Source organism: Pezoporus flaviventris, unplaced genomic scaffold (genome assembly GCF_033815535.1).
Source record: "Pezoporus flaviventris isolate CSIRO_AGI_PZ_B2104156 unplaced genomic scaffold, CSIRO_AGI_Pfla_v1 ptg000007l, whole genome shotgun sequence".
NCBI classification, from domain to species: Eukaryota; Metazoa; Chordata; class Aves; order Psittaciformes; family Psittacidae; genus Pezoporus; species Pezoporus flaviventris.
The window spans coordinates 86791777-86816966 of record NW_026892555.1 but is presented as its reverse complement, the minus strand read 5'-3'; the positions used below and the strand labels follow the sequence as shown (position 1 = coordinate 86816966).

Genomic DNA, 25190 nt, shown 5'->3' with positions numbered 1-25190 from the left:
AAGGCAGATTAAATTAGGACTCCAAAGGAACTGGAAAGCAATACCATACCATGGAGTTAATATCTAGGGTCTCCACCCAAAAAGCGTAGTGAGAAATACCTGGTGACTCTACCTTTTTATTTTTCATTATAGGCATATTTTCAGTTTTCTAAATACACAGCCTGTTTGCTTTTCCTCTGTAGTAACCTCCAATATTAACTAAATACGATCCTTTGAACAGTATTCCTCAATGTCATGATTTCAAGATTTTATATTTGCAGATATGTTATATATCAGTTATTTTTCTTAACATCTAGGCTGAAACAAGATTATTTACAAAAATATGCTTATAGAAAAAAATGTCATTATAAAAAAGCTTAACATATGGGCTACTCAGTTCTTGGAGTTTTAAATCACTCTTACACGGCTGAAATTATGACCTGTTGCCTTTCTGGTTTCAGCTTTCTGATATTTTGGTTTGATTTCAGGTTACTATTGGGCAACTCTATTCCACGCAGAAACTGGTTATTGAGAGTCCAGAAAACACATAGGTATGAGAAGACTCCAATCCTGAAGCGACACTGGACCATCATCAGCATCCTACAGTGCCACATACAGAAGCGTAAACTCACTGCACATGTCTGAGCTTTTCTGTTCAGCAGAAGAAATGCCTGAGAGACTCAGTTTTTGGCAACCAAAGTACTATTTTCTAATGGTTCACATGTTCTAAAATATATTGCTGTGATTTATGATAGCATGTAAGGTAGTCTTGAAATGCGTGTGCTTGTGTGTTCCATGTGATGGAATAGTTCCTGCCCTACTTTGACAATAAAATTTCATTAAACTAGCTGTAACTAGATACATTTTTCTGCTGCTGACCTTGTCTCTCACAGAGCATGAAAGATGTGTTAAAGTCCCTCACCCAGTTACTAAGTTCTTATTGATAGTGTTCCATTTAAAAATACACAGCATGTTACTAAACACATAGTTCATTTGAAAACCAGGGATGAACAGTTTTCATTTCCTGGACCTTGATGCTTACAATAATCATAAGCTGTATATTGCGCTTTGTTTTTTTTTTTAAAGAGCATCCCTTTACATTTCAGGAGGTAACATAAAACTTTAAATAGTTCTTTTTGTACTCATAAGTACTTTGAGTTCATAATAGCCAGTCTCATCCTACTTTCAGCAATTAACAGATCAGAACAGCAGAATGCAAGACTTACATCACTGAGGCTTGGGAGCTTTAAAATACATTTTCACCATTGAGTCCTTTTCTAAATTTATGGAGGTGCAGCTATTGGCAGAAAGCCCCACATCCCTTTACGCAAGGTTTCCCTTGTTCACAAAGCTCCTGAATTTTGCAGGAGAAAAAGAACCTAACTACAACAATAACTCAAATGCTGAAAGTCAGGAATTGGCAGCAAGCTTTGCCTAGCAAAAGTGGAACACTCAGTAGAGTGTTTTATTGGCTATTATTAAAACTATAGAACAATCAACCCTTTTAAGACAGTACGTTAAAAAAAAACAAATTTAATCAGGTTCTGTTCAAGTCATTGCTGTGCTTGAATTTGTCTTCTGTTAGAAATTTGCAGAAAAACTAAGTAATACAAAGCTTTTTAATAGCATACAGGGAAAAAACACTCCTTTTTTCTTCAAGGCTTTGTTGTAGGGTTTTTTTTAAGAAGGGAGACAGAAACTCAAAACTAGATCCATGACACTGTGGCCTTTAAAAACCTCCCCTTATTTTTCTTGCTTCCCAAAAGTCAGCTTTGTTTAGAATTTTTGTAGTTCTGCATTGTTCAGGCTGTGGGATAACATTATTAAAGCAGAGGATAGACAAAGTGTCCAATTTAGAACAAATTCCCATTCCTCACTACCATCATTTAAAGTGTATTTTATAATTTTAGACAGTTAGATTGAAATGTATAGTAATGCATTCCATTAACAATATAGTGCACGGAGTAAGATACCGTGACTACCTGAAACTACAAATGTAGCCTCCACTCTCTTTCAAATTAAAGGTAAATACAGTAATAATTATCTTCCTATTAAGTGTATAAGTACTGCAGTGTAAATTGCTTTTAGTGAACATTTTATTAAAATTGAATTTAATTAACCTTACAGGTAATACACATTTAATTCTGTGTTTTAAATCTCCACATTCACAACTGAGTAATTAAGTGCACTTAAGTAAATGGTGAAAGTGTAGGGGAGGAAAGGTTTGATTACCATTTCAGGTTCCAGTGAACTCGCATGTAGTCAACATCTTACACTTTAGAGGACACAGGCCTGGAAGGGCAGCCAGTTTTATGCTCTAAGGAACTTGATCCCTAAAACAGTACGTGCAAAATCCTTGTTTAAAACAGCTTCGTTACTGAAACAAGCACTGCATACTGTTTCAAGATCTGAGAATGTATGCTAGGAAACAAAATAAACATCCTTATAAATAGTGTAGCCCTAATTTATAAAGAGGGACAACTCCAGTAATATTTTTGCTATTTGAACCTATGTTTCAACCATCTTCACAAAAAAAAAGAAAAAAAAGTTTGTTTTCAAGTAGAGAGGCCTTTTAAATACATAATAATTTCTTCCAAATACCAGTACCTTTCCAGTGAAGTTCTTTATTGATGCTTCCAGTGAGAATGCAGTTGTAGATGACAGATGCTGTCATACAGGTGTGCAGGCACAAGAATGTGTAATTTCTTATTAATCCCCTCAAAAGTAGTAGAAAGATTACTCTTCCTTTAATGCCTGAAAATTCTGCTGTTAAATTTTGGTGGTGGATACAGCAGTACTGCACTCCTAACTCATGCCATCTGCTCCTACTTTCTGTCTCAAGGTTACCGCTCAGATTATCTCCCTTAGCTATTCATACCTCCAAAAGATCAGTAGTAACCTTCAGGATACATTTACAAAGAGGGCCTATCAAGAAAATTTAAAAACAAACAAATAAATAAATAAATAAAAATCAGGCTCTGTAATTTCCCTCTCCCCAGATCTGTGGTACAGAGGTTTGGTAGCTTTCTCAGCCAAGGGGAGATTAGTCCTTATTCCAAATTACCCGTAGACTTACACACACTATTTATACATTACTTATTAGAACAAATGTAAGAAAACTGCTGCTGCCAAAGACCAAAAGCCTGTGTAATACTCTCTAACTTAACACAAGTGCAAAGTTAGAAACATATTAGCGTTTACTACTCAAAGGTATTAGCATTTAATACTCAAACATCACTGCATTTTAGATGTTTGTTCTCTGTTTTAGACAGATCTGTATGTTTCCTTACCAACACACATGTAAGTGCACACTCTCCTACTGTTAGTTATATGCCTATTAGTTGTTTGTGATTGGAAGATAACTAGAAATACTATGTTTTCCATGCCTCATGCCCATTTAAGTAATTTTGTTATAACCCGGTTCTGTATAAAAACACACCTTACCAAATGCTTTGTCATTGAAATCCTACAAACTACAAAAGGAAAATACTTAGAAGCCACATCTGGCTTATGAAGTCCAGTGCTGAAATAATAGTTGTAGGCTTGGATTACTTTAGTATTATGTTTGAACCCGCTTGCCCTATTCTTACTCATGGATAGGCATGTGCTCATTGTCACTGCTGGAGACAGCGAACTGTAGAGCTGGCACTGTGGTCCAGCCTCAGAGTTGCTGTGCTCTTACAACTGCACCTTCTGTGCTTCACCAGTTCCGTTTACGCTGCAATACTCATTAAATCTCTCTCTTGGCACGCTGTCAGGAGCTTTGTTGGATTTTGTTAAAGCAGTGTAAACAACAGGAATAGTTTAAACACAAAGGAATGATCCTATGACTTATGTACAATGTCCGCTATTATAAAAAGTGTATCCTTTTTCCTTAGAAGGGAGTGCAGTATCTTTACTAAAGCTGCAATGTCTTAGCGAAAACAAGCTTGCTTTTGTGTTATATTAAAAATGTTTCTCTGTCCCTGGTCTCAACATTTTAGCAAACTATTAACCTCAGCAGTACGCACCAAAATTTGACTGTTTACATGCCCTGAAGTTTGTCGTGACTTTTACAGTATAAACTTGGAAACAGTGCTCTGTAAGAAGAAAAAAAAAAAAAAACAATTTGTCTAATATCAGTAACTGTTTAAAGGATAGGGATTTCTGTTGTGTGTTACAGCTTCCCAGGAGATTTTACTGCAATTGAAAACTCAGTTTCGGAATGCCCAGATCTATCAGAGGTACAGGTGTCCTGGAGGAAAGCAACTCGAGGGAATAGCATGTGAAAGCTTTACATACAGTGTTGAAATAGGCCAAGAAGTATTTTAACGATTTCTAAAAAGGTATTTCTGTATAAAACCTCACCAAGTTTCCAGGCATTAAAAGCATTACATTCACCCTCTTAACATCAACAGGTACAATAATTTTATGGAGAAGCACCAGCCTCTCAACCTCCTTTCTGTAATGCGACATAAATGCACCTCCCCAGATACCCAGCACAGACCATACATCAAAACAAAGAACAGAGCCATGAAAGAGCTGTGCACTGACTGTTTTCCTGAGTTTTCCATAATGATCTACAGTGAAATCCTACCATTATTCACATTGGGAGTATACTGATCGCTTTGTTCCACAGTTCTTAACACAGGCATCATTATTTCATACTTTTAGGAACGTTTTGCTTGATGACATTTATAAAACTAAAAAGGATGGAAGGTGTGTAGCTCTTTTACTGAGAGTTTACGTTCTTTTTATTTTTTTTCGGTGTTTTAGAACACAAAAATGGTGCATGAGCCCTGGAAGCAGGAAAAATGAGAAGGCAGTAATTCTTCTACCACTGTGTATTTTCCACAACTGTAAGATGAAAAAAATTCAGAATTCTCAAACCTGTATCACAAACATGTTCACCTTCAAAGGATTCTGCAGCTTTCACAGAAAACTAAGTTATCATCAATGTGTGACAAGAGGTGCTTCTTTCTGGACTACTTACCTTTTTTACTGTGAAGCACACTATCTACTTACAAGAGAGGGAAGTGGTATTAAGTACTGCATTCAAATGACTTCTCTTATGTGTTCGGAGTAAGAGAACTATGGAGACCTGTGAAGAATGTAAAGGCTTTCTATTGAAAGAGTGCACCCTATAAATATTTATACCAGTCTTTAGCAATATGCTAATCCAAGACAAGTAATTTTCCCTCTCTTAAAAAGAATCATGAAAAACAATTAAGGTGATTTAATTACAGCCACGCAATAGGCAGCAGATTTTGAACTCCTGACAGATGAACATTCATCACAGTGCCGTGTTACCCTAACCCCATAACACAAGACTCTGAACAGAATAGACAATTAAACCTAGATCATTTCCCTTACCTTCCTGCAGTACTTTGGGCCAGATCCAAATCCCTAAGAAGCCAATGGGAGCAGAAGCCAGGCTTTTCAAGTACTGACTGAAAGCCCCAACTTTAAATAAAACAGAACTAGTTTGCATGCAAGTTTGTGGTTCTTCATGACACTAAAGTAAATTTAGCTTCAGAGTCCTTTTCTGAATCATTTAGATCTGAATTTAAATGTAAGCGGCAAAAAATGGCTCAAGGAAGATTTAACTTAGCTGTCCTTCACAGTTACTCAGCACAGTTTCAACTGTATTGAACTTTCTGGTTCTACATACACCTATAAAACCATTTGGCAGCTGTTTCTCCCCTAAACCCTTAATCCATGGGGAAACAAACCAGAAATATGAGTACAATGAAAATCTTTGAAGCTGGAATTTTTCCAAAAGCACTTACAAATCTTTACCATTTCTGATATCTCAGGTTAGGGGAGGGAGGGTGTTTATGAGCACATTCTCCAGAAGTTATGCTCTGAATCTTTATAAAATACTACATTAACAGTAATGCAACCAGACAAGAAGAGTGCTTACTTAATGCTTTACTCTGCTGGGACTTTTGATTTTACACAATTAAAAATACTTCATTTTGAAGCATTTCTTGAGTAAAATTGCAATTAAGCCATGTATCTCAGCCTATGACCACAAGCAGCAGCCCTGTGCTTGCCAGCATGCAGTACACACATGGTCTGGTTCGGATTCTTACACTACTGCCCAATGTAATCTTTGGTGAGGCTTTGCATTTCTGTAGCCCCCAGTAAGCTCATCCGTGAAAATGCAGAGCAGTGTGTGTAGGCAGTCTTTGAAACCTGCTTTGGCAATCTGTGCTTCTGTAAATTCTTCAAAGTACAAAAATGTGCTATGGATTAAGAAGTGAGTGTGTTTGAGGCTTGTCTGAGCCCTGCCCAGACACAGCCACCAGGATATGGCTGTTCTTTAAATTCTGTTCAAGGAGAGAGGGATCCCTCCCCTCCCTTTTTGGCAGAGCTTCCTTATTCTCCAAAGCAATTAATAAACAAAACACAGACTAAGAAATGGGCTCCAGAAGCCTCAAATACTACCTTGCACTTAAAGAATCAATTTCAGCGCTGTTAGTGTTATCGTCGTAAGAGCACACCATTAACACAAGTATCTGAAGAAAGGCTAATTCATACTAGATTATTCCACTTAATATCCTGTAATCCTGTAACACATGGCAGTTTTAAAACAAACTTGGTACTACTCTTAACAACAGGGCAGTTTCTGAAGGAACTAAACACCTCTTTGTATTTGGCCATATTCTCACACAAGGGTTTACGTACAGGTATCTGGAGACATTCAAGGCCAGGCTGGATATGGTTCTGGGCAACCTGCTCTAGTTGAAGATGTCCCTGCTCACTGCAGGAGGATTGGACTAGATGACCTCTGAAGGTCCCTTCCAACCCAAACCATTCTACAATTCTATGGTTCAGGGAGGAGGGAGAGCAGGCTGTGTTTCAGAAGCAGTGCCTGTGTTAGCAAAACTGCAGAAGTCTGACGCTGCCTCTGCTTCATGTCATCTCCCCAGTAAACCCCCAGCTTCTAGCTCTGATTCTGAACCAGCTCTCCCAAGAGGCAGGTTATTGGAAGATTCATTTTCAAGAATGGGGAATTACATAAGGAAGATATTTTTTCTAAGGTGCTCGTAATGGGCTTTGAGATGTTCCACATGTTTACGTCTTCTACATCTTCAGAAGAAACGAAGACATGAGAAAACTCACACAGTAGGCTCTCTTTTTAAAAGGAAAGTAATCTTCCCAGGCCTTACTGAAGAACATACATCCATGACACAGTATTTTCTGTGTTCTGGCAGTGTCTTACCCACTGATCTTTTCATCAGAAAAACTACCCTCAATTTTAAGACACTGTATCAGAAGAAAATAAGCGGAGTCAAAGCTGCAGAAGAGCCAGAACAAAACTCAACCGACACCTGGCTATTTACCCCCCATGCTAGTAAAGGTTCCTCACATCACAGCTCTGCCCAAGATGCCTCTTAGAAGAGCACACAGGGCCATCATGGGCTTACAGGGCAATTTGCCTTGCTGCCTATGGACAGGCAACATCCCCGGTTACAGCGAGGCACACCGACAGCTCGAGCCCCTCTGCACCCCACATGGTAGGGCAGGAATGCAGCCAGTTTGCAAAACCAGTAAGCATCCCATTATGTTTTGCTACACACAAAAAGAAGGATGTGTAATGGTGAGCTTTTTCACTTTTTTAAAGCTTTTTTTATTCTTACAAACCCATTCTCATTGGTACTTTTTGCTTAATTTCAGGGCTTGGGGCACCAGTAGTAGTCAACCAAGCTCGCAGGGCAAGAGTGAAGACTACAGAAACCATTTCAAGTGCCCAGCGTGACAAAGCCCAACCGTGAGCACAACAAACCCCTTTCCCAGCAACATACAAACACTGAACAGTATGTAGCAAAATAAGCTGAATAAATTAGAAATACTTGAGAAATGTGGTGCAAAATGTAATACGAGGAGAGCTGAACTAAGGCACGTCTTTTCATTTGTTACTGAGGACACCCTCTGTGTTGCATCCTCCTGTGGGAGAAGGTCATCCAAACCAGTCACCACTCCCCAAACCTGGAAATGCCGAACTGTGTGCAAGACGGACACCAGCTTTTACTTCACAGTGAGTTACTCAGAGGTGTTACTAAAGTTCTCCTGATAAATGCAGCATCAGCAAATGCTTTAACTCCTCCTCTGTCCCGGTTTTAGACTTCTCATCTGTGCGAGAAGTCACCAGTCTATTTTAAGCAAAAACATTTTTGCAGAAGTCCCTGTTGGCTGCTATTAGCCAGGAGGGATGTGCGCACAGGCCTGGGGAAGGCAGGGAGCGGTATCGAAGTGTGCGGAGTGACAAAAACCAGAGCAGCCCAGTTCAGCCCCAGAGCCAGCCCCCGGACAGGCTGTTGTTCAGAGATGCCGCAGGCACGGTAAAGGTGGTACGGACAGGGTTGTCGTGAGGTTGACGGGTGCTCACAGCAGTGAATGGTATTGTCACGGAGTCCATTCAACTAACAAAATAACTGAAAACACAAAGCACACCACTGCTGTCGCAGTACTGTCTCTGAAATGGATGTGAGAACAGGAAAACCTGGATCCAAAGTTACATCTGGAGCGAACGCATCACAAAGTTTTCACACCAGCGCTCTGTGCAGCTCTGACTAATCAGGTAGGTGCAGTCAAGCCTGAATCAAGACCCCAAAAATTCACTTCAAGAGGGGAAAAGCAAAGCCCTACTCAGTCTCTTCTTCTCTCCACAAAGTAAAAGGAAAACGATTCCACAAGCCACAGCAACGCGACACTATGCACGTCCATCCTTCGCCGGAAAAAACGAAGCAGCCGCTCAAAACCCACCAGGTTTGGGGGACTCTCCGGGGTGAGGCCCCCCCCCCCCCCCCGAGAGGGCCTCTGGCGCGGGGCTGCGGCCGCCTGCCCCTGCCCTCCCGGTCGGGCGCCCATCAATCGCGGGGGCCTATCTCGAGGCAGCCGCAGCACCGCAGAGTGTAGTTGCGGCCGCCGTTGTTGTCCCAGAACTCGCCCTGCGGGCCGCGGTACCGGATGGCGAAGTGAAGGGCCGAGCCCTCCCGCAGGCTCGGCGGGACAGGCAGGGTGAAGCAGTAGCGCTCGGCCGGCGGGTCGGGGGGCAGCGGGGCGGCCGGGACGTCCAAGAAGGAGAGCCACTCGTTGAAGGTGTAGCGCACCGTCACCTCCTGGGGGCCGGGGCCGCCCCACACTCGCACCGTGCCCCGCACGTCGGTGGGCGCCGCGGGCCGCCCCAGCCGCTCCAGGCAGACTCGTTGCCGCTGCAGCCGCTCGGCGCTGGGCTCCCCGCCGTCGGGGAAGTCGGGCACCAGGCGCGGCGTGGGCTGCGGCGGGTCCTCACCGGGAGGCAGCGGGTCCGGCTCGGCGGCGGCCGGGCTCTGCAGGCGGGACAGCGCGGCAGGCGGCACCTGCGGCTCCTCGGCGTCGCTGAAGTGCTTGACGCTGGCGAGGCTCAGCCCCAGCGAGTCGGCGAATTGCACCCGCTTCTTGCACTTGCTGCAACAGTCTTCGCCCGCCGCCGCTTCCTCCTCTTCCTCTTCCTCCTCCTCCTCTGCCTCCTCCTCCACCTCCTCCCGCCGCATGCCGGGGCCGGGGGACGGCGGCCGCCCGCAGCGGCGCAGCTCCAGCAGCATCAGCTTGGCGTCGCGGGGCACCGTCGGGGCCGCTCCAAGAAGCCGCCGCTCTCCCGCCGCCGGCTCCTGCCGCGGGCGTGCGGGGCTCGCCATGGCGGGGCGCCCCGCTGGGCCCGTCCCGGCCGCCCCTGTGGCGGCGAGCGGGCGGGCCGGCACCGCTTTATCCGGCGCCCCCGCCGCAGGCCCCGGGCGAGGGGCGCGCCCACCCGCCGGCCCCGGAGCCTCCCCGCGGGCGGGACCTCCCGCAGCGGGCGGTACCGGGATGGCAGCAGCCGCGACGGGCGGACACGCACGTCCTCCCGCCCGCGGCCCGCGCAGGGGCTCCCGACACCGCGGCGCAGGGGGAGAGTGGCGAGCAACGCTGCCGGGCGTTCAGAGGGCTGGGGGGACAGACGGGGTGGGCAGGCACAGCCGCGCCCCGCGGAGCCAGCTGGGCCTGCCCGTGTCCTTTAACCCCCGCCGCCGCCGCCACTGCGGGTCCGGCGGGGTGCAAAAATGGGGTCCCGGGCTGCTGGAGCGGGCTTCGTCACCATTACAGTTAATTATCGCCTTCCTCATCGTCGTCATTTAGGCTTCTTTCCACCCGTCGGAGACGCCCCGAAGAACGAGCCCCGGTGGTCTGGATTAGTAAGGACGTTGCCCAGCTCCGCGCTGGCACCACCGCGGGGTCACGGACCCCGCTGGGGGCAGAGGCGAGGAGCGGCACCCGGCACTGGGGCTCGGCCTCTGCCAGCCCCTTGCAGCCCCAGGTCCTGCCCCTGTACCCGGCTCTTCATCGGACGTCCGTGTTCTGCGGCTGAGAGGTTGTGAGACCCGCGGCCTCTATGCCTAAATTGGTTACCAGGCATTCTAACTGCAGGGGAGAGCTTTGAGACCTGAGCTCGAGGACAGAGCCCCAGAGGTAAAAGGCACACCAAAGGCATTCACTTTTTAAAGTATGATGCATTCTGTAAGAAAATCTCCTTAACCATGTTTTACCTACACTTGCTATCAGCAGTACTGAACTTGTGGAAAATCAAGTCCAAAGGCTCAGGAGGCACACACATACATGCACAGACACCCCTTTTGAAGGTCAGACTGTCTTTAAATTTTCCAGTTAAATGAAAAAAAACATTCAGGGATGAAAAACAAAATACAGACTTTACCATGTAATCAAGTAAAGAGAAATAGAATTCCTCTCTGTTTTATTTTCTAAGGATGATGTGTAGTAAACAGCATCCTTATAACACAAGAATTTATTAGTATGGTGAGATGCGTATCTGAGAATTTTCCAAACTTTTCTATGCTTTGTGTGTGCCACTGCTGTTGCCTGGGGTGACTTGCACAGGTGATTGGAAAAACACTACATTATTAAACTTTCCTCCATTATTTTACTCACGGGAAAGACACTAAAAAGCATCTTCAAATAACATGGTACTTTCTGAAGCAAGCGACTCCCACTATGGATTTATATGGTTGGGGGTTTTTTTCTTTGCATAGTTTATTTTTAGCATTAGTCTAGTTGCCAAAAAGCAGCCTCCCAATGTTAATGATTACAGTGCAGCTCAACTGAGTGTGCAGCCTGGGTCTCGCAGAGGAATGAGTGCCAAAGCAGCAGAAACATCACTAAATGGTTTTCTTAGCAGATAAACCTGTGAGCGTGTTCTTACTACACCTTGACTGGGGAGATGAATAGCAAACAGCTACTCAGAAGTGCCAAATAATCTGACTGCTCCAGCTCCTGATCTTGCACTCAACATGGTTAGTAGTTTGTTTTAGAGTGTTGCAGAAAAAGGGAACGAAGGACAAACATTCTTGCTGGCACTAGCTGTGCTAATGGAAAACATGATGAATACCAGTTTGCCATCAACTGCTCATCAGCGCTGTTCTGCTGCAAGCTGTTGGCTGAGCTCCTCAGGGGAGCACTCACTCCTTTGCCTAGTCCAGTCGAAGCGAGCTGCTGTGCCACCGTTTCAGCTCTTTGAACTAACCAGACTCAACCGGATCATACTAAACCACAGAGCATGCTCCCCAGTTACTCAGCTGAGGCATGCAATGCAGTGTAAGGAGGAGCATGATGGTCTTCCCACGTTGAACTGCTGGCAGGGAAGGCACTGGTTTCATCTGCTTTCACCATCACTCCCAACCTGCTGGTGGCTGTAATGGAGCAGTGGACAACAATATTGTGCCACTCTCCTGTTAGCATTCACTTCGATGACCACAGGTTGGAATGCAGGTTCCTTCTTACCTATGCCTGGAAATGAGGCCTCATGACCCACCTCTCCAAGGCTTGCAGCATTTCAGATTACTGAGCTAGAAAGAAGAGATGATGTGTAGGTAATGGTGCTTAGTACTTACCGTATGTCCAAGGTTTCTTAGATAAAATATAACACTACTGTTTTCTCAGAGCAATATCTGTTTTATGGTGAAGAAAAGCAGAAATCAAGAGAACAGCTTTTACTTCCTCTTGTGGTGTTTATTCCGCTAACGCATGCTTCTTCAGCTTTCCAAATCATTAACAAATGTTTTAAGTAGCAAGGGGAAAAACTGCCATTTGCTGGTTAGGCAAAAACCATTTGGACTTCTAGAAATTACAGAGGAATGTTAAAAGTTCAAGCAAAATAAGAGATAGCAAAAAGAGAAAATATAAATATTGATAAAAGTTAAGTAATATTGTAGCAATTAATATACATTTCCTATATATATTCCATAAGTCTGGGAAACAGGCCTGCAAAAACAACTACTGTTCACAGAAATTAAGCAAAAGCAGCTAAGGCAATAGGAATCTATATTGCAGGAGAAGAACTAAAATCAGGCAATTAACGGCATACAAAGGGAAGTTGGATTTTTAGTGGTAATCGATCGCGACCATTCTGACAGGGAGCAATTTAAAATCAGATAAAGCTTTACAAAAGGTGCTTAACTATGTGACAAACTATGCCAGTGGACATTAGTTAAGGAGGCATTTAGTGCTGCCTCTTACGTATTTCAAAATGGATTCTTAAGAAAGAATGAGGCAACCAGGGGCTCAGGCTTTTATTTACCACATTTGTTATTAAAGAAAATGTTGAGATAAAAGCAGAGGTCTTTCCTAGTAAAAGAGAGACAGCAGACTCACAGTCAGGAAGCTTTATGCATCCCCTGAGCTTTGACCAGATATATTTAAGGTCATAAACTGCACAAAGGATCAAGACAGCACCTTCTTTCATTTTCCTGCTTCTTGTTTTCCAGCTGCCCACCTTGTCCCCATCCTGCATTCAATACACACAGAATCATGGAATCATAGAATAGTTAGGGTTGGAAAGGTCCTTAAGATCATCTAGTTCCAACCTCCCTGCCATGGGCAGGGACACCTCACACTGGACCATGTCACGGAAGTGTTTCATCCTAAGATGGCTACTGAGAGATATTTAAAAAAAACCCAAATGAATGCACAAATCACTGGTGAGTGATCCATGGTATTGCTTTCTCAGTTCTCACTCTGATTGTACGGGTATGTATTTCTCAGGACTTGTTATATCAGAGTTTTGGGTTGGAGCTCTATTTGATGTGCAATTTAATGAATTGGTCAAGCTGCTTGGATTGACAGTCATCATTTGAACACAAAATGAACATGAAAATACCTATTTGCAGACACACAGAGTCAACTGGAAGATTCTGTTGATTAAGCTGAACCACACAATGTAATGCAGAAGCCCATTCAAACACTTCGTAATTTCTCTTTATGCAGTTTTAATACTAGCTTCAACCTTCAAATCCAAAACTAGTGGATTTCCTAGTTAGCCCAGGAGGAAATTATTCTTCTTCTGGGTACTTCAAATATGCCAAGTCTCTCCAATTTCCTACTCAAGTCTTTGCTAAGAAAATCTCCCATGACAATAGCTTATCAGAAAACACGTACGAGTAATAACTCTTAAGCATTATGAAACAGTTTATGGGGATTTAGAAATACACAGGGATTATCACAGTTTAATCACAAAATTAATAACATCTTTTGTCAAATTCTAGTGGCATTCATTCACACAGTCTTCTTGCTTCACTTTGAAAATCATGTAGTTCTTCATCCCAATTTTAACAGTCACATTGCTTGTACAAAAATGGCAGGAAGGATATTAATAGCATCCTCACTTACTAGAAAAAGAATGCTCCCTATCCCATGGGAAATTCTAGCTTCTCTGTGCTTTTAATCAGAACAGGATTTCAGTTTACTGTGTTTGTGTGAATGGTCAAGCACTGAATGAAAAACTCCATGGGTCTATATAGTCTGAATAGCAATAATTCGGAAGTTAGATTATTAGACCTAATTATCTTTATGCAGGAGAACAAAGCAGCTGCACAAGGACATGCATTAGATCTGTAATGGAAAAAGTACTGAAATGGGAAAAAATCTTTGGAAGTGATTACTTTAGCTTCCAAATCTTAAGTATGAAGATTTAAAGCTAATTTGCTCAGCAAGCAAAACCCTTTAGAGCTTTGAGTCTCTCAGTCACTTCAAAAGATGCCTGCTGTATATTTGGTCTTATCTCTCAGCAGACTTGCATCTGTGCAATTACTTTAAATGTATGAAAATATATTTATTAAGTTTTCCTGAATTACAGCAATGGCTGTGTTTCCTGTAATGATGGGGGATATCCTTTTCAATTACTAATACCAAGTATTTCTCAATAAGGCAAGGAATGTCCCTCTATTTGGGTGAAATGCTAACCTCTTCAGAGGTGGACTTTCATAATTGATTTCAGTACCTCTGAGATTTCTCTGTATCTGGTATAAAATCAAGCCCATTCTTTGCGATATATGGTACAAAGGATATTTTTTTTTCTTTCTGTTTTGCAGGAATTGTATGTAAAAGATTCCAAGTGCTTGAATAAACACTAAATTCAGACTGGAGCTGGCATTAACTGTGACAAAACCATGTTGCACAAAAACTTTCCATTCACTAAGATTTCTGAAGTGTTGCTTGGTTCTTGCAGCTTTTAGAGGGGTCAAGATTTGGATTAAAACTTTTGATATTTATAAGATATCTTTTATTTTCATGTGGTGCACTGAAAATCTTAAGTCATTTGTCACATAAATTTGTCGTGGTTTAAACCCAGTCAGGTAACTCGTTCACTCACTCCCCCCCTTCTTTCCCTCCCCCTACTCCCAGAGGGACAGAGAGGAGAATTGAAAAGCATGCAACTCCCACGGGTTGAGATAAGAACAGTTTAGTAACTAAGGTATAACACAAATCACTACTGCTACCACCAATAATAACAATGATAAAGGAAATAACAAGGGAAGAGAATACAACACCTCACCACCAGCCAACCGATAACTCGCCCCCCCCAGCCCGACCAAGCACCGATCCATACCTCATCTAACCCTCCAGTCCCCCAGCCGTTCTGGCTAACTCCCAGTTACATCCTGGGCATGACGTGCTGTGGTATGGAATACCTCTTTGGTCAGTTTGGGTCAGGTGTCCTGTCTCTGCTTCCTCCTGGCTTCCCCTCCTCCCTGGCAGAGCATGAGGCTCACAAAGTCCTTGGCCAAACCAAAACATCATTGTTATCAGCTCTGTTCCCAAGCTGAAAGTCAAAACACTGCACTGCACCAGCTACCAAGAAGGAGAAAAACGACTGCTACTGCTGAACCCAGGACAAAATTATATTACAATAAAACCCCCTCCCATGTACAAGCTGCCATTTTAATAGAGAGACTTACAGTTGCATTTCAACAATTTAACCCAAACAGAGTGTCTTTGAAAAGAAAAAAGTCAGATTATCAGTGAGAAAAATGTTTCAGCTTCCCAAATGTATTCACAGCATAGGAGTTGAATAGGGTTCTGTTTTATGGGTTTTGTTTGCTTTAGTGTGAATCTCCAGAAAGCTGCAGAACCACATCTCTTTCAAAGGTTTCTGATGAACACTAGGATCCAGGTTCTCACATGTAAAACCTCTACGGTTATGTATTTTAATTTAGCAATCTAGGAAAAATACAGTTTGGATCAAATTCTTACTCTGCATTATGCTAGTATATTGCTTTAGACTTCAGTGAGAAATAAGCTCTATCTTATCCAGAGTAGCTTGATATAAAGGGCATTCTACCCCCAAAACTGTTACTGGGCTATTAATATAATCAACTTTTTTCTTGCCATCTGCTTTAAACGGCTGGATTGTGCTCCTGCCCTGCCACCTAGCAGACTGCCTCTGGAAAAGAAAAACCAGTGTCTTCTTAAAATGCTGAAAGGAAACATATTCAGACAGAAGATATATTCACTTCTTGCCTAAGGACACTCCAGAATTCCAAATGCTTGACATGTGCTCTAAAATGAACTCCTAGAAAGTATATAAAACATAAAAGACAAATCAACATATCTCTAGACCAGCTTCTTGTGTTGTTAGCACATGATTAGATGGCCATGGCATTATTTTTTTTTTTTTCTCTAGGTTTTTTGCCCATTGGAAATAAGACATGAAAATGGAAAATGACATGAACTTGTACTCACATTGATTCTGTTTTGTATTTCTGTGTTTGTCACAAGCAGCAAGTTGTGTAGTTCACTCAAAATCAACAGTAGCATGAACTCATTTAGACTCTCTGAGGACAACGGAATTGGCTGGATGCTCAGAAGGACCTTCATGACATCAGCTGGCAAAACCTCCACCGGTCTTTAGAGTCTTGATTGACGTGGCATAATGGAATGCCGACCTGACCTCACCAGCTCTGATACCTCCCTGTCTTTTGGGACAACAGAGCTGTGCAGTAATAGCCTGTTCTAATAACTCCTGGCAAATACAGACCAACCTTTTCAGTCCAGCAGTCACAACCAGGTAAGTTGTATGTGTCTCACATTTCTTTCACGGGGGTTAAAACATGGGAATAGGCTTTCCAAGTAATCTTGCTGTATCAACCTTAGGTTAAAAATGGTTTGTTCGAATGTGTATTTTTTCAAACTGCTGAAAAAGGAATAAATTCAACCCTGTCTCTTTGCATCTCTCCAGGACTGCTTCAGTTATAGTTTGTTCTCACTTGCTAAACTATGATAGTAGATGGCCAAACAGGCATCTGACAGAGTATATCCTGTAAAAGAGAGAATGTTTATCACAGTTATATTGATTCTTTTGACTTACGAACATTGTCACTTCAGCTGATGCGCGTATATATATATATATACACATATATATATGTACTAGCAACTAGCTATCTGTAACACAATGCAGTACTGCTAAAAGCACAAAAGACTTCAGAGTTGAATTTCAGTGAATAAGATGGATCGTGTAGTGGTCTGAACAAAGAAAGATTTGAGTTTCTAAAGAATGTTAATAGTTTTTACAGTAGAAAATATAAAGAGCAGAAATATATGCTGTTTTAATAATACTGTACCATTCTAACAAGTAAGCATCTACTTGACAACTCTCAAGTACATGAACAAGAAACAGGATTGCAAAAGCAACAGTATACAAATAAAAAAAAACCTGAAATAGCCATAGATGAATGCAGAGATGCTCAGTCCTGCATCACTAGAAGTAAAAAACTGGACTTTTCTACTTCATTGACTATAAATCCAGTTAAGTCCCACAGTCTCAGTGAATTCTGTCCCAGTTTCCACCTACAGCTGGAAAGGCAGAAAAGGAGCTCCATCTGGTGGTGTGGTTGATTGTAATTGCTTTTAAATTTAATTTAATTGCAAATACAATCTTCTCTAGCAACAGAATTAAAAATTGAAGTAACATGTAAAAGATCACCTGTCCTGCAAGCTGAACCGGTTTTAGTATTGACTAACACTTTAAAATCAGGACCTTCTTCTATCTGAAGCAAAGCAGAGTTGAAGCTTTTTAACAGCAGGCACACATATTTCTGCCAGAGTACTAATCCAGGACAGAAACATAGCATCAAACAAAAATGAAAGGGCGTGTTAGCACACTTCAGGAGGTAACCTGCTGAAGTCCTGGAATGGGGAGAAGAGAAACCAGGGATCACTGGTTAGAGGATGAAAGAGGAGGAGGCATGTGAATGTGAAGTCAGGGTTGTTGGTGAACCTGTCATATAAAAGCTTACAGAAAGTTTATAGACGTATTAAAAAAAAATATTGCTGTGTCCCCTAGTAAGGAAACAAATCATTCTACAGTTAGTTTTTTGGTTTGGGTTTTTTAATAAAAAATTGTGACCAAATGGTAATTTTGTTGAAAAAGATGCTATTTCCTGTCTTCAAAAAATCTTGAACTGTTCTAGCTGTAGCAGATTTCTAGCATGTTAGAATGAAAGCCAAAGCAGATGCTTTAATCATATTTTCATGTGATAAAATTACTATTATTTTAGGAAGCTGCTTTTTTCTTCCCTGCCTCCACTTATACTCTTATCACCTGAGCTGTGAAAATGGCAGACTTGTTGATGCATTGATAAATACAACAGAGGAATCTGGGCGCACAGAACAGCTCAGAAAAAAATAAAGATCAGGGTGACCGGCACCAGTACTGGATATTTGCAAAGAATTGCTGAACAAACTGCAGTGCTGCTCATGGTCAAGTTAAATAATTTGACCCAAGCCTACAAATAATTTTAGCAAGTACTTAATTGCAAATATATGTGTAGATGGAACATCTGAGTAATATCAGTGAAGTCTCTGCTTTGCAGGACTGGGGAGATATGTTCCCTCAACCTGATGTTATAAAATGTTACAAGCACTGTAAAATATAAAACTAGTTAGCTAAATGATACTAGGTTTAGTCACTGAAAGTTCTATGCCTACTTTCATGTACAACCTCACGTCTGCTACAGCTTCTTGAAGAACCCATGGCAATTTCTCTGAAGTCATTATCCTAGCTGAAGTTTGTGCTAAACAACAGCAATCTTAAACAGATATACGTAAACCCTGTCACACAAACTCAGGTAAATAAAATATACTCTGTCTACTCTTTTGTACTGTCCACATTTCAATGGAGATATATGCTGTGTTTCTTCAAATCAATGCATTGATACTTTTTTCTAAAGAGTATAACAAAGCTTTATATTAATTAACCATAGAAAAATCCATGTTAAAAGAATGTTGAGAATACAGATTTGAAAAACGATATGTAGAAATTGCCCAAAGTCACATTGTCTTTATTACCTTAATTCAGCCTTTTTCATTGCATCATTTAGGTTACAGCCTTTAATTACACATTCTTAGGCCATTTTTCCCTCAGACTGCATCATTAAGCACACAAGATAGATGGCTACTCAATGGTTGTGTCATTGCTTTTCCCTGTGGCTACTCAATGGTTGTGTCGTTGCTTTTCCCCCCATTGCTCAACGTGTAGCTATAGGCCTTATTTATTGAATAGTATTTGAGTCCTGCTCTGGAGGTGAGATCGGATGTCCTCATGTGACCCTCCACAGTGCTCAGCATCACAGTATCTTTCAAGTGGTTCAGAAAGAGTAGACTACTGTGAGATGAGGTATTATTCCTGATTTTACCATCAGTGAGCTGAGCTGCAGAGAGGTAAAGGTTAAAAGTGTCCACTTATTCTAAGTGCTCACTTTGGAAACGTGCAACTTGACTTTTGAGGTTGCTTGTCAGTATAGAAAATTTTTCATAGGTTCAGAGCATTTTGATTTCAGCTAGAGCTGTAACTGCTCAGTATCTCAGAAATCTGACTGCTTGAGTTCTCAGGGTACAAAGTTAGCAATATGCAATAGGTAACCAAGTTAGTTTAAGCAATTTCCATAGGATTGCTAGGTGCATTAACAGAAATAAAATTTAGTCCCTTTAAGCTAGAAATCACTTGCCTTCATGGCAGGACCATCCTTTCCCTTCCTGAATTCTTTGCAATTTGAATCAAATGAAGTCCAAGTCCTCCAGCCATGTAGGTAGCATGTGATCATGGATGAACACCTTATCAAAGAACATTATCATGATTCATACCATCATGAATCGGGATTGCGACCTTAATAAAGTCCTTTCAGGCTCTTTGCTCCCACTGCTGGCTTGGCACAATTCAGGGCAGTTCCATTTAGGAGTCATCTGCAGATAATACATAGTTCACATTATCATTCAGTAAATATTTAAGAATAAGTTTAGCTAAATATGTTTTCTTTGCTGGTATCTGGATTACTGATCTGCTGTAACTCTGCTTCTGTCTCCATTTTCATACCCAACTAAAACAAAAAGACAAATCCCACATGTCTCCTATTTCTTTTCACGCCCAAACTGATGAGACATTTAAAGGCTGCTACTTCCATGATTCAGTAAATCATTTCTAATGTCTCTGTAATATGATAGACTGTAAATGCAACCTAATGGTGCCAAAACTGTGTTGTTTATCTTTTTACTTGGTGAAGCAGAAGGACTCAACTCACTTCAGTTTGAAAATATTTCAAGAAGGCACCATGCTGTAAAGAGCTTGAAAACAACTCAGTTGAAAGAAGACACTTCATTTTCAGAATAAAGATACCCCTAAATAAGAAGTGTTGCCATTCACATCCTGCTGTCTCCCAAACAAACAACTGAAATGCATGAGCACAATTAAAGTCAACAGAAAGGTTTTACTGCTCTACGTTACCATGTTTTCAATAGTAGTAAGTAGGTCACTGCTCATCACATTGAACTTGTTTTATTCCATGAATAACGTTGCTGATGTTAAGGTTATAATTCCAAACTTACACTGCTGTAAATGAGTACAGGATATAATTCTGAATCTTTTAAGTAAATTACAGATTGCAGAGTCTCAATTACAAACCGATTTCTGGTAGCTAATGTCTCTCTTGCCTACATACCACTATCTCCTAGTCATATAAGCAGTCTTACCCAGATCCTTTCTATTCAAGCATCTTACTTGCACATGTAAGGATGACTCAACAAGATCAAGAGTTGCCAGGCCAGTCTTGGGGAACCAAAAGTTGGAGCCTTAGTTACCTTATGGAGTGATTTACTAATCAGGCTGGAGTCATGAGGAAGAGCAGCTTAACAACCAAGGGTGAAGAATGGACTAATGAACTGAGCAAGAGTTTAAGAATAGTGGTTTCATTTTCATTCTGAATATTTAATGGCTTCAATTATTAAATTTAGTTAAAATTACCCCAAAGGCCTAGTTCAACAGAATTTTCTCTCCTTCCCAGTTTTCCTATTTTATCCATTGTCTTATCTCCTCAGGTTAAAAAAAAAAAAAAAGTCATTTCTTATTCCTCCCACAAGAAGGATGCATCCATTCCCAACAGAAGGTGCTTCCTTTTCACTCCTGGAACAAAATGTTTATCTTGGCCAAAAGCAGAGCACTTTCTTTTAACTGTGAAGCCTTTCTTATTTTCAAATTTGAAGATTAATGACTCTATGTAAAATTCTATGTCTCTTCCCTGCCATATGTTCAGGGGGTGTCTTATCATTATGGTTTACAACTGAATCCATGTAGTCATCATTTCTTGCTTCATATTACAGAACAGTAAGACCCATAAAGTATTGGCACTGAACTGCAACAAGATGCATGCCGCTTTCTGTATTTTTCACAGTTAAGTGCAGTGGATAAAAGCAGTGAGGTGGTGACCTTTCAGTATGTTCTGCAGAGAGCTCTAATCCTCCAGGCAACCAGTGAAGTCTAAAAGCTTGTGCCTTCACACTGATCTAATTTTTGCTGTTTGCTTGATTGAATGAATGGTGCAGTTTCTCGTCTGGATTTTTCATCTAAAACAAAATTCCAGGCATATACAAAGGCTTGCCTGTTCCCTAATATGTTTGGCCAGAAGCAGTAGCAGCAACTTTGGCAAGAAGTTAATCTGAACACAAACTGCTAGCAGGCAGAATACAAGGACACAAGTTCTAAAGATAAAATTATTTTTCCTTCCCATCATGGCAATTAGCAACTGGTTTGCTGTGAATGGGCTGTGCATCAGATGATGCAGAAGCTCCTTGCACCTCAGGTAAAGAGCTGACCTGTAGCAGCAGAGGTTTTATTCATTTCTTTTTTTTGCAAATACTTTATGCATAAAAAAAATAATGGAGGAAATACCACATTTTCCCCATCTGTTTGGACACAAATCCATTTATAGGAAAAAGAGTTGTTTTAAATTCACCAGATTCACAGACTGCTTGTCTTTCAAAGTGGCATTTTTAATATTTCATTAAAAATATGTACTTAAAACAATAGAAAAGGTCTTAAAGTAATTCTAAAAAAAAAACAATAAATGAGACTGCATGTATGAACATCCCAAGGAAGTACGAGAAAAAGAAAAGCAGACTAGAGCAGCCTGCTCACATAACATTGTGCTGTACACTCCTTGAAGAGATGCTTGGGAGACTTCTGGTCTTAAAATTATCATGGGGACCTCAGGAAAAAGAAAGTCAAACACAAGCTTCAACTCATGTATGCACACACATATATATATACCTTATATATACTATATATACCATATACACATATACAAACATATTTATACCCTTATATACTCTTTTGTGTTCTCAAATACTTTAATGTGTCTATAGTCATATATATGAGTGTTTATAGTAATTAGACAGTTGCTCTTCATATAGTCTTTGTAATACTTCCTGAACAAAACTTGCTTCCATTTATTCTACGATCCAGTTTAATATTAGCTGCTGTCAAGCACAGTTGGAAGGTGGGGGCAGGGATAATACTTTTAGTGATATAAGCTTATATAAAACTTTCAGATTTTTACATGAAGGTATCCCGTTCCTGTTCCTTACCACTCTCTTCAAGGGCTCCATAAAACTCATTCCTTACACTGGAGTTTCCAAGTGATTGCAGAGAAATGGTTCAAAACCTGTAAATATAACATGCACAGTTAACAGGTGGTTATGGTATTCTTTTAACATTAATGTCAAAATTTTTGCAAAGAATTTACATTTAAAACTTAAAAACGGGAACCTAAATTTGAAAGTACAGTGCTGTAAAGATATTATCAAGGCCATTTTTACAGGGATAACTAATGTCCTATAACAGCCCAATTCGTGTAACTGGAAAAATTACTTACAGGTTGAGAACAAGACTGCTACGACAAGTTGTTGTGGTTTAAGTGCAGTCAGTACCCCACGCAGCCTGCTCGCTAACTCCCCCCCTTTCTCCCCACCCCTGCTCTTGGAGGGGTGGGCAGGAGAATAGAAAGACTGTAACTCCCACTGGAGTGGAATGATAAGAAGAGCCTGCTAACAGAGAAGAACATTTTAAAGAAAAAATTAAGTGAATGTGATTTGAAACTGTAAGTCGTATCTTTGAAAGTTATTTGTAATACAGCAGGCTACTAAAATCCATGTCTGTAACTGCAAATACAATAAAATACACATTTTATAACAACTTGGTATGTAAATATTCTTAATCCTAATAACAGGAATTAAGTGGAATTGGAAAGAGGATTTACTCCAAAACAAGTGTACTGAAACAGGGGCTTATGTGCAAAAAATCATTATTAACTAGGTTTTCTAGAATAACTCTTTTAGTGTATTTCCAGATTTAAACTTTGACTCTTGCTTAAATGAATGAAATGAACAACTCTAAATTTAAAGTTGTGTCCTTCTCTTCTGACAATGCCACACTGGTCCCTAAATCCTTAGACCCTCTTGCAAATACTGCTCTTACCTGGGAACACGTAGCTTTTTGTTTGATCTTGGGTTACTTAAAATTACTACACAGCTTCCATTGCTTGATTTCATAGCTAACATTAAAGAGAGAAATCATCTATCCAGGCATGCCAATTAACAGCTTTTCGACTACCTGTGTACAGGCTCAGTGGCTGAGCCAACCTCACCATCCAGCTGTAGAAAAAAAGCTTCCAGCTGGCTGAGAGGACAATCTCCTCTTGCTACAGTTTTCTTCCTCTGCTGGCACCATCTTCAGCTTCTCTTTGCTTGAAACAAGCAACCACATGATGTTGATGCTGCATTGCAAAAAGATGATTGAGATTTTCCTGTGCTAAACTTGCAGGGCCAGTATGCACTAACATACAAAGGAGTGCATAATAACAAGTAAAGGAAATATTACTTTAGTGGTGGGAATGACAAATCCTCTCCTTGAATCACAGAACTGTCAGGGCTGGAAGAGACCTCTAAAGATCATATGGAATATTACTCTGCACTGATCTTAAGAAAATGCATCCTACTTTGAACGTTAAATTTCTACTTAATTGTTTGGGTTTTATTTAAAGGTGTGTATCTTCATGACAGTGCATTAAAGTTAATAGTGTGATTTGCTACAATCCTAGGAGCTGCACTAATGTTACTAGAAGTACAGTGCTGTAAAGATATTATCAAGGCCATTTTTACAGGGATAACTAATGTCCTGTAACAGCCCAATTCATGTAACTGGAAAAATTACTTACAGGTTGAGAACAAGACTGCTACGACAAGTTGTTGTGGTTTAAGTGCAGTCAGTACCCCATGCAGCCTGCTCGCTAACTCCCCCCCTTTCTCCCCACCCCTGCTCCTGGAGGGGTGGGCAGGAGAATAGAAAGACTGTAACTCCCACTGGTTGAGATAAGAACAGTCCAGTAACTATGGTATAACACAAATCACTACTGCTGCCACCAATAATAATAATGATACAGGAAATAACAAGGAAAGAGAATACAATACCACCCATCGATACCCAGCCCGACCAAGCAGTGAACTAGCCCTTCCAGGTAACTCTCAGTTACACCCTGGGCATGACGTGCTGTGGTATGGAATAACTCTTTGGTCAGTTTGGGTCAGGTGTCCTGTTTCTGCTTTCTCCAGGCTTCCCCTCCTCCCTGGCAGAGCATGAGACTCAGAAAGTCCTTGGTCAGACTAAACATTTGAGCAGTAACTAAAACCATCGGTGTTATCAGCACTGTTCCCAGGCCGAAAGTCAAAAACACAGCACTGCACCAGCTACTAAGAAGGAGAAAAATAATGACTGCTACTGCTGAACCCACGACACAAATTTTAACATGGTAATGTTAACTGGCTATTCAATTTGAGGAAAAATGGTGTCTAGTATCTGTAGAGCTAGGGGAGGAGACCTTAGCATAGGAAGAGGCAGCAGCATTTCCCTGTCTTGTTATGGGTCAAGGAGAGAGACGCACATTTAGTCATAATTGAACAATTGATCTGTTCAGAGGGAGGGAAATGATGCATGAAAACTTCCCATCACCATGCAAGGCCCAGCCAAAATCTGCTCCTTAAGAGGTAAAGACACTTCTTGAATGTAGATGAAATACACTCCTGTTCCCCAGAACCTTGCCAGATGAATTATCTTCATTTCTCATCCCACTGTAGTATCACAAAAGTGAGGGAGTGTGAGGTTTCCCAGATTACAGTGGGTTTTAACTCCAAAAGAAACAGACCAGGTGGTTGGTGTTTTTCTAAATTACATTTAAAATCAGCAACATTAATATCCAGCAACTCAGCCCATGGTTAGCATTCACTGTTCTTCCTGGCTCGAACAGCTGCTTTGGGGAGTAGCTTGGCAGAAGCTTTGTATGTAATTTCCTTGAAAAACAAGTCTGAGTGGCATCTTTTTTTACAGTCCATCACAGCTCTGAATATTTGGACCAAAGTGTATAAAAACAGGATATAAAGCTAAGTATCCACGTCTTCATCATCTTTCCACGTTCCTTAATGAAAAAAACAGTTGATGCTGATCAAGTAAATTGCTGGTTTTCAGTCTCACATACCTTATTAATTTCAGATGAACAAAGCACCAGAAGTATCTGTTTGTTTCCTGTTTTGCAAAGCAC

At 41.2% G+C, this 25190-nt stretch overlaps 2 protein-coding genes across 3 annotated transcripts in view; one reads left to right on the top strand and one right to left on the bottom strand.

The window, feature by feature from the left end:
- Positions 1–838, top strand: part of LYRM4 (LYR motif containing 4) — a 91040-nt gene extending 90202 nt beyond the window's left edge. For both annotated transcript variants that reach the window (XR_009742686.1, XM_061449404.1), the window contains one exon: positions 468–838. Coding sequence is in view for 1 of the 2 variants with exons in the window: in XM_061449404.1 (XP_061305388.1) it covers positions 468–530 (63 nt within the window). In the remaining variant the exon portion in view is untranslated. The remainder of the gene's footprint in view (positions 1–467) is intronic.
- Positions 839–8773: 7935 nt separating this feature from the next.
- PPP1R3G (protein phosphatase 1 regulatory subunit 3G) lies at positions 8774–9864 on the bottom strand. The gene has a single exon (XM_061449381.1). It carries the CDS (start codon positions 9642–9644, stop codon positions 8835–8837), a length of 810 nt encoding a protein of 269 aa, XP_061305365.1. The 5' UTR covers positions 9645–9864; the 3' UTR covers positions 8774–8834.
- Between the last annotated feature and the right edge of the window lie 15326 nt (positions 9865–25190).

Bases quoted from the DNA above. Each gene is read 5' to 3' on its own strand.
- PPP1R3G (XM_061449381.1), bottom strand. From the start codon at position 9,644: ATGGCGAGCCCCGCACGCCCGCGGCAGGAGCCGGCGGCGGGAGAGCGG.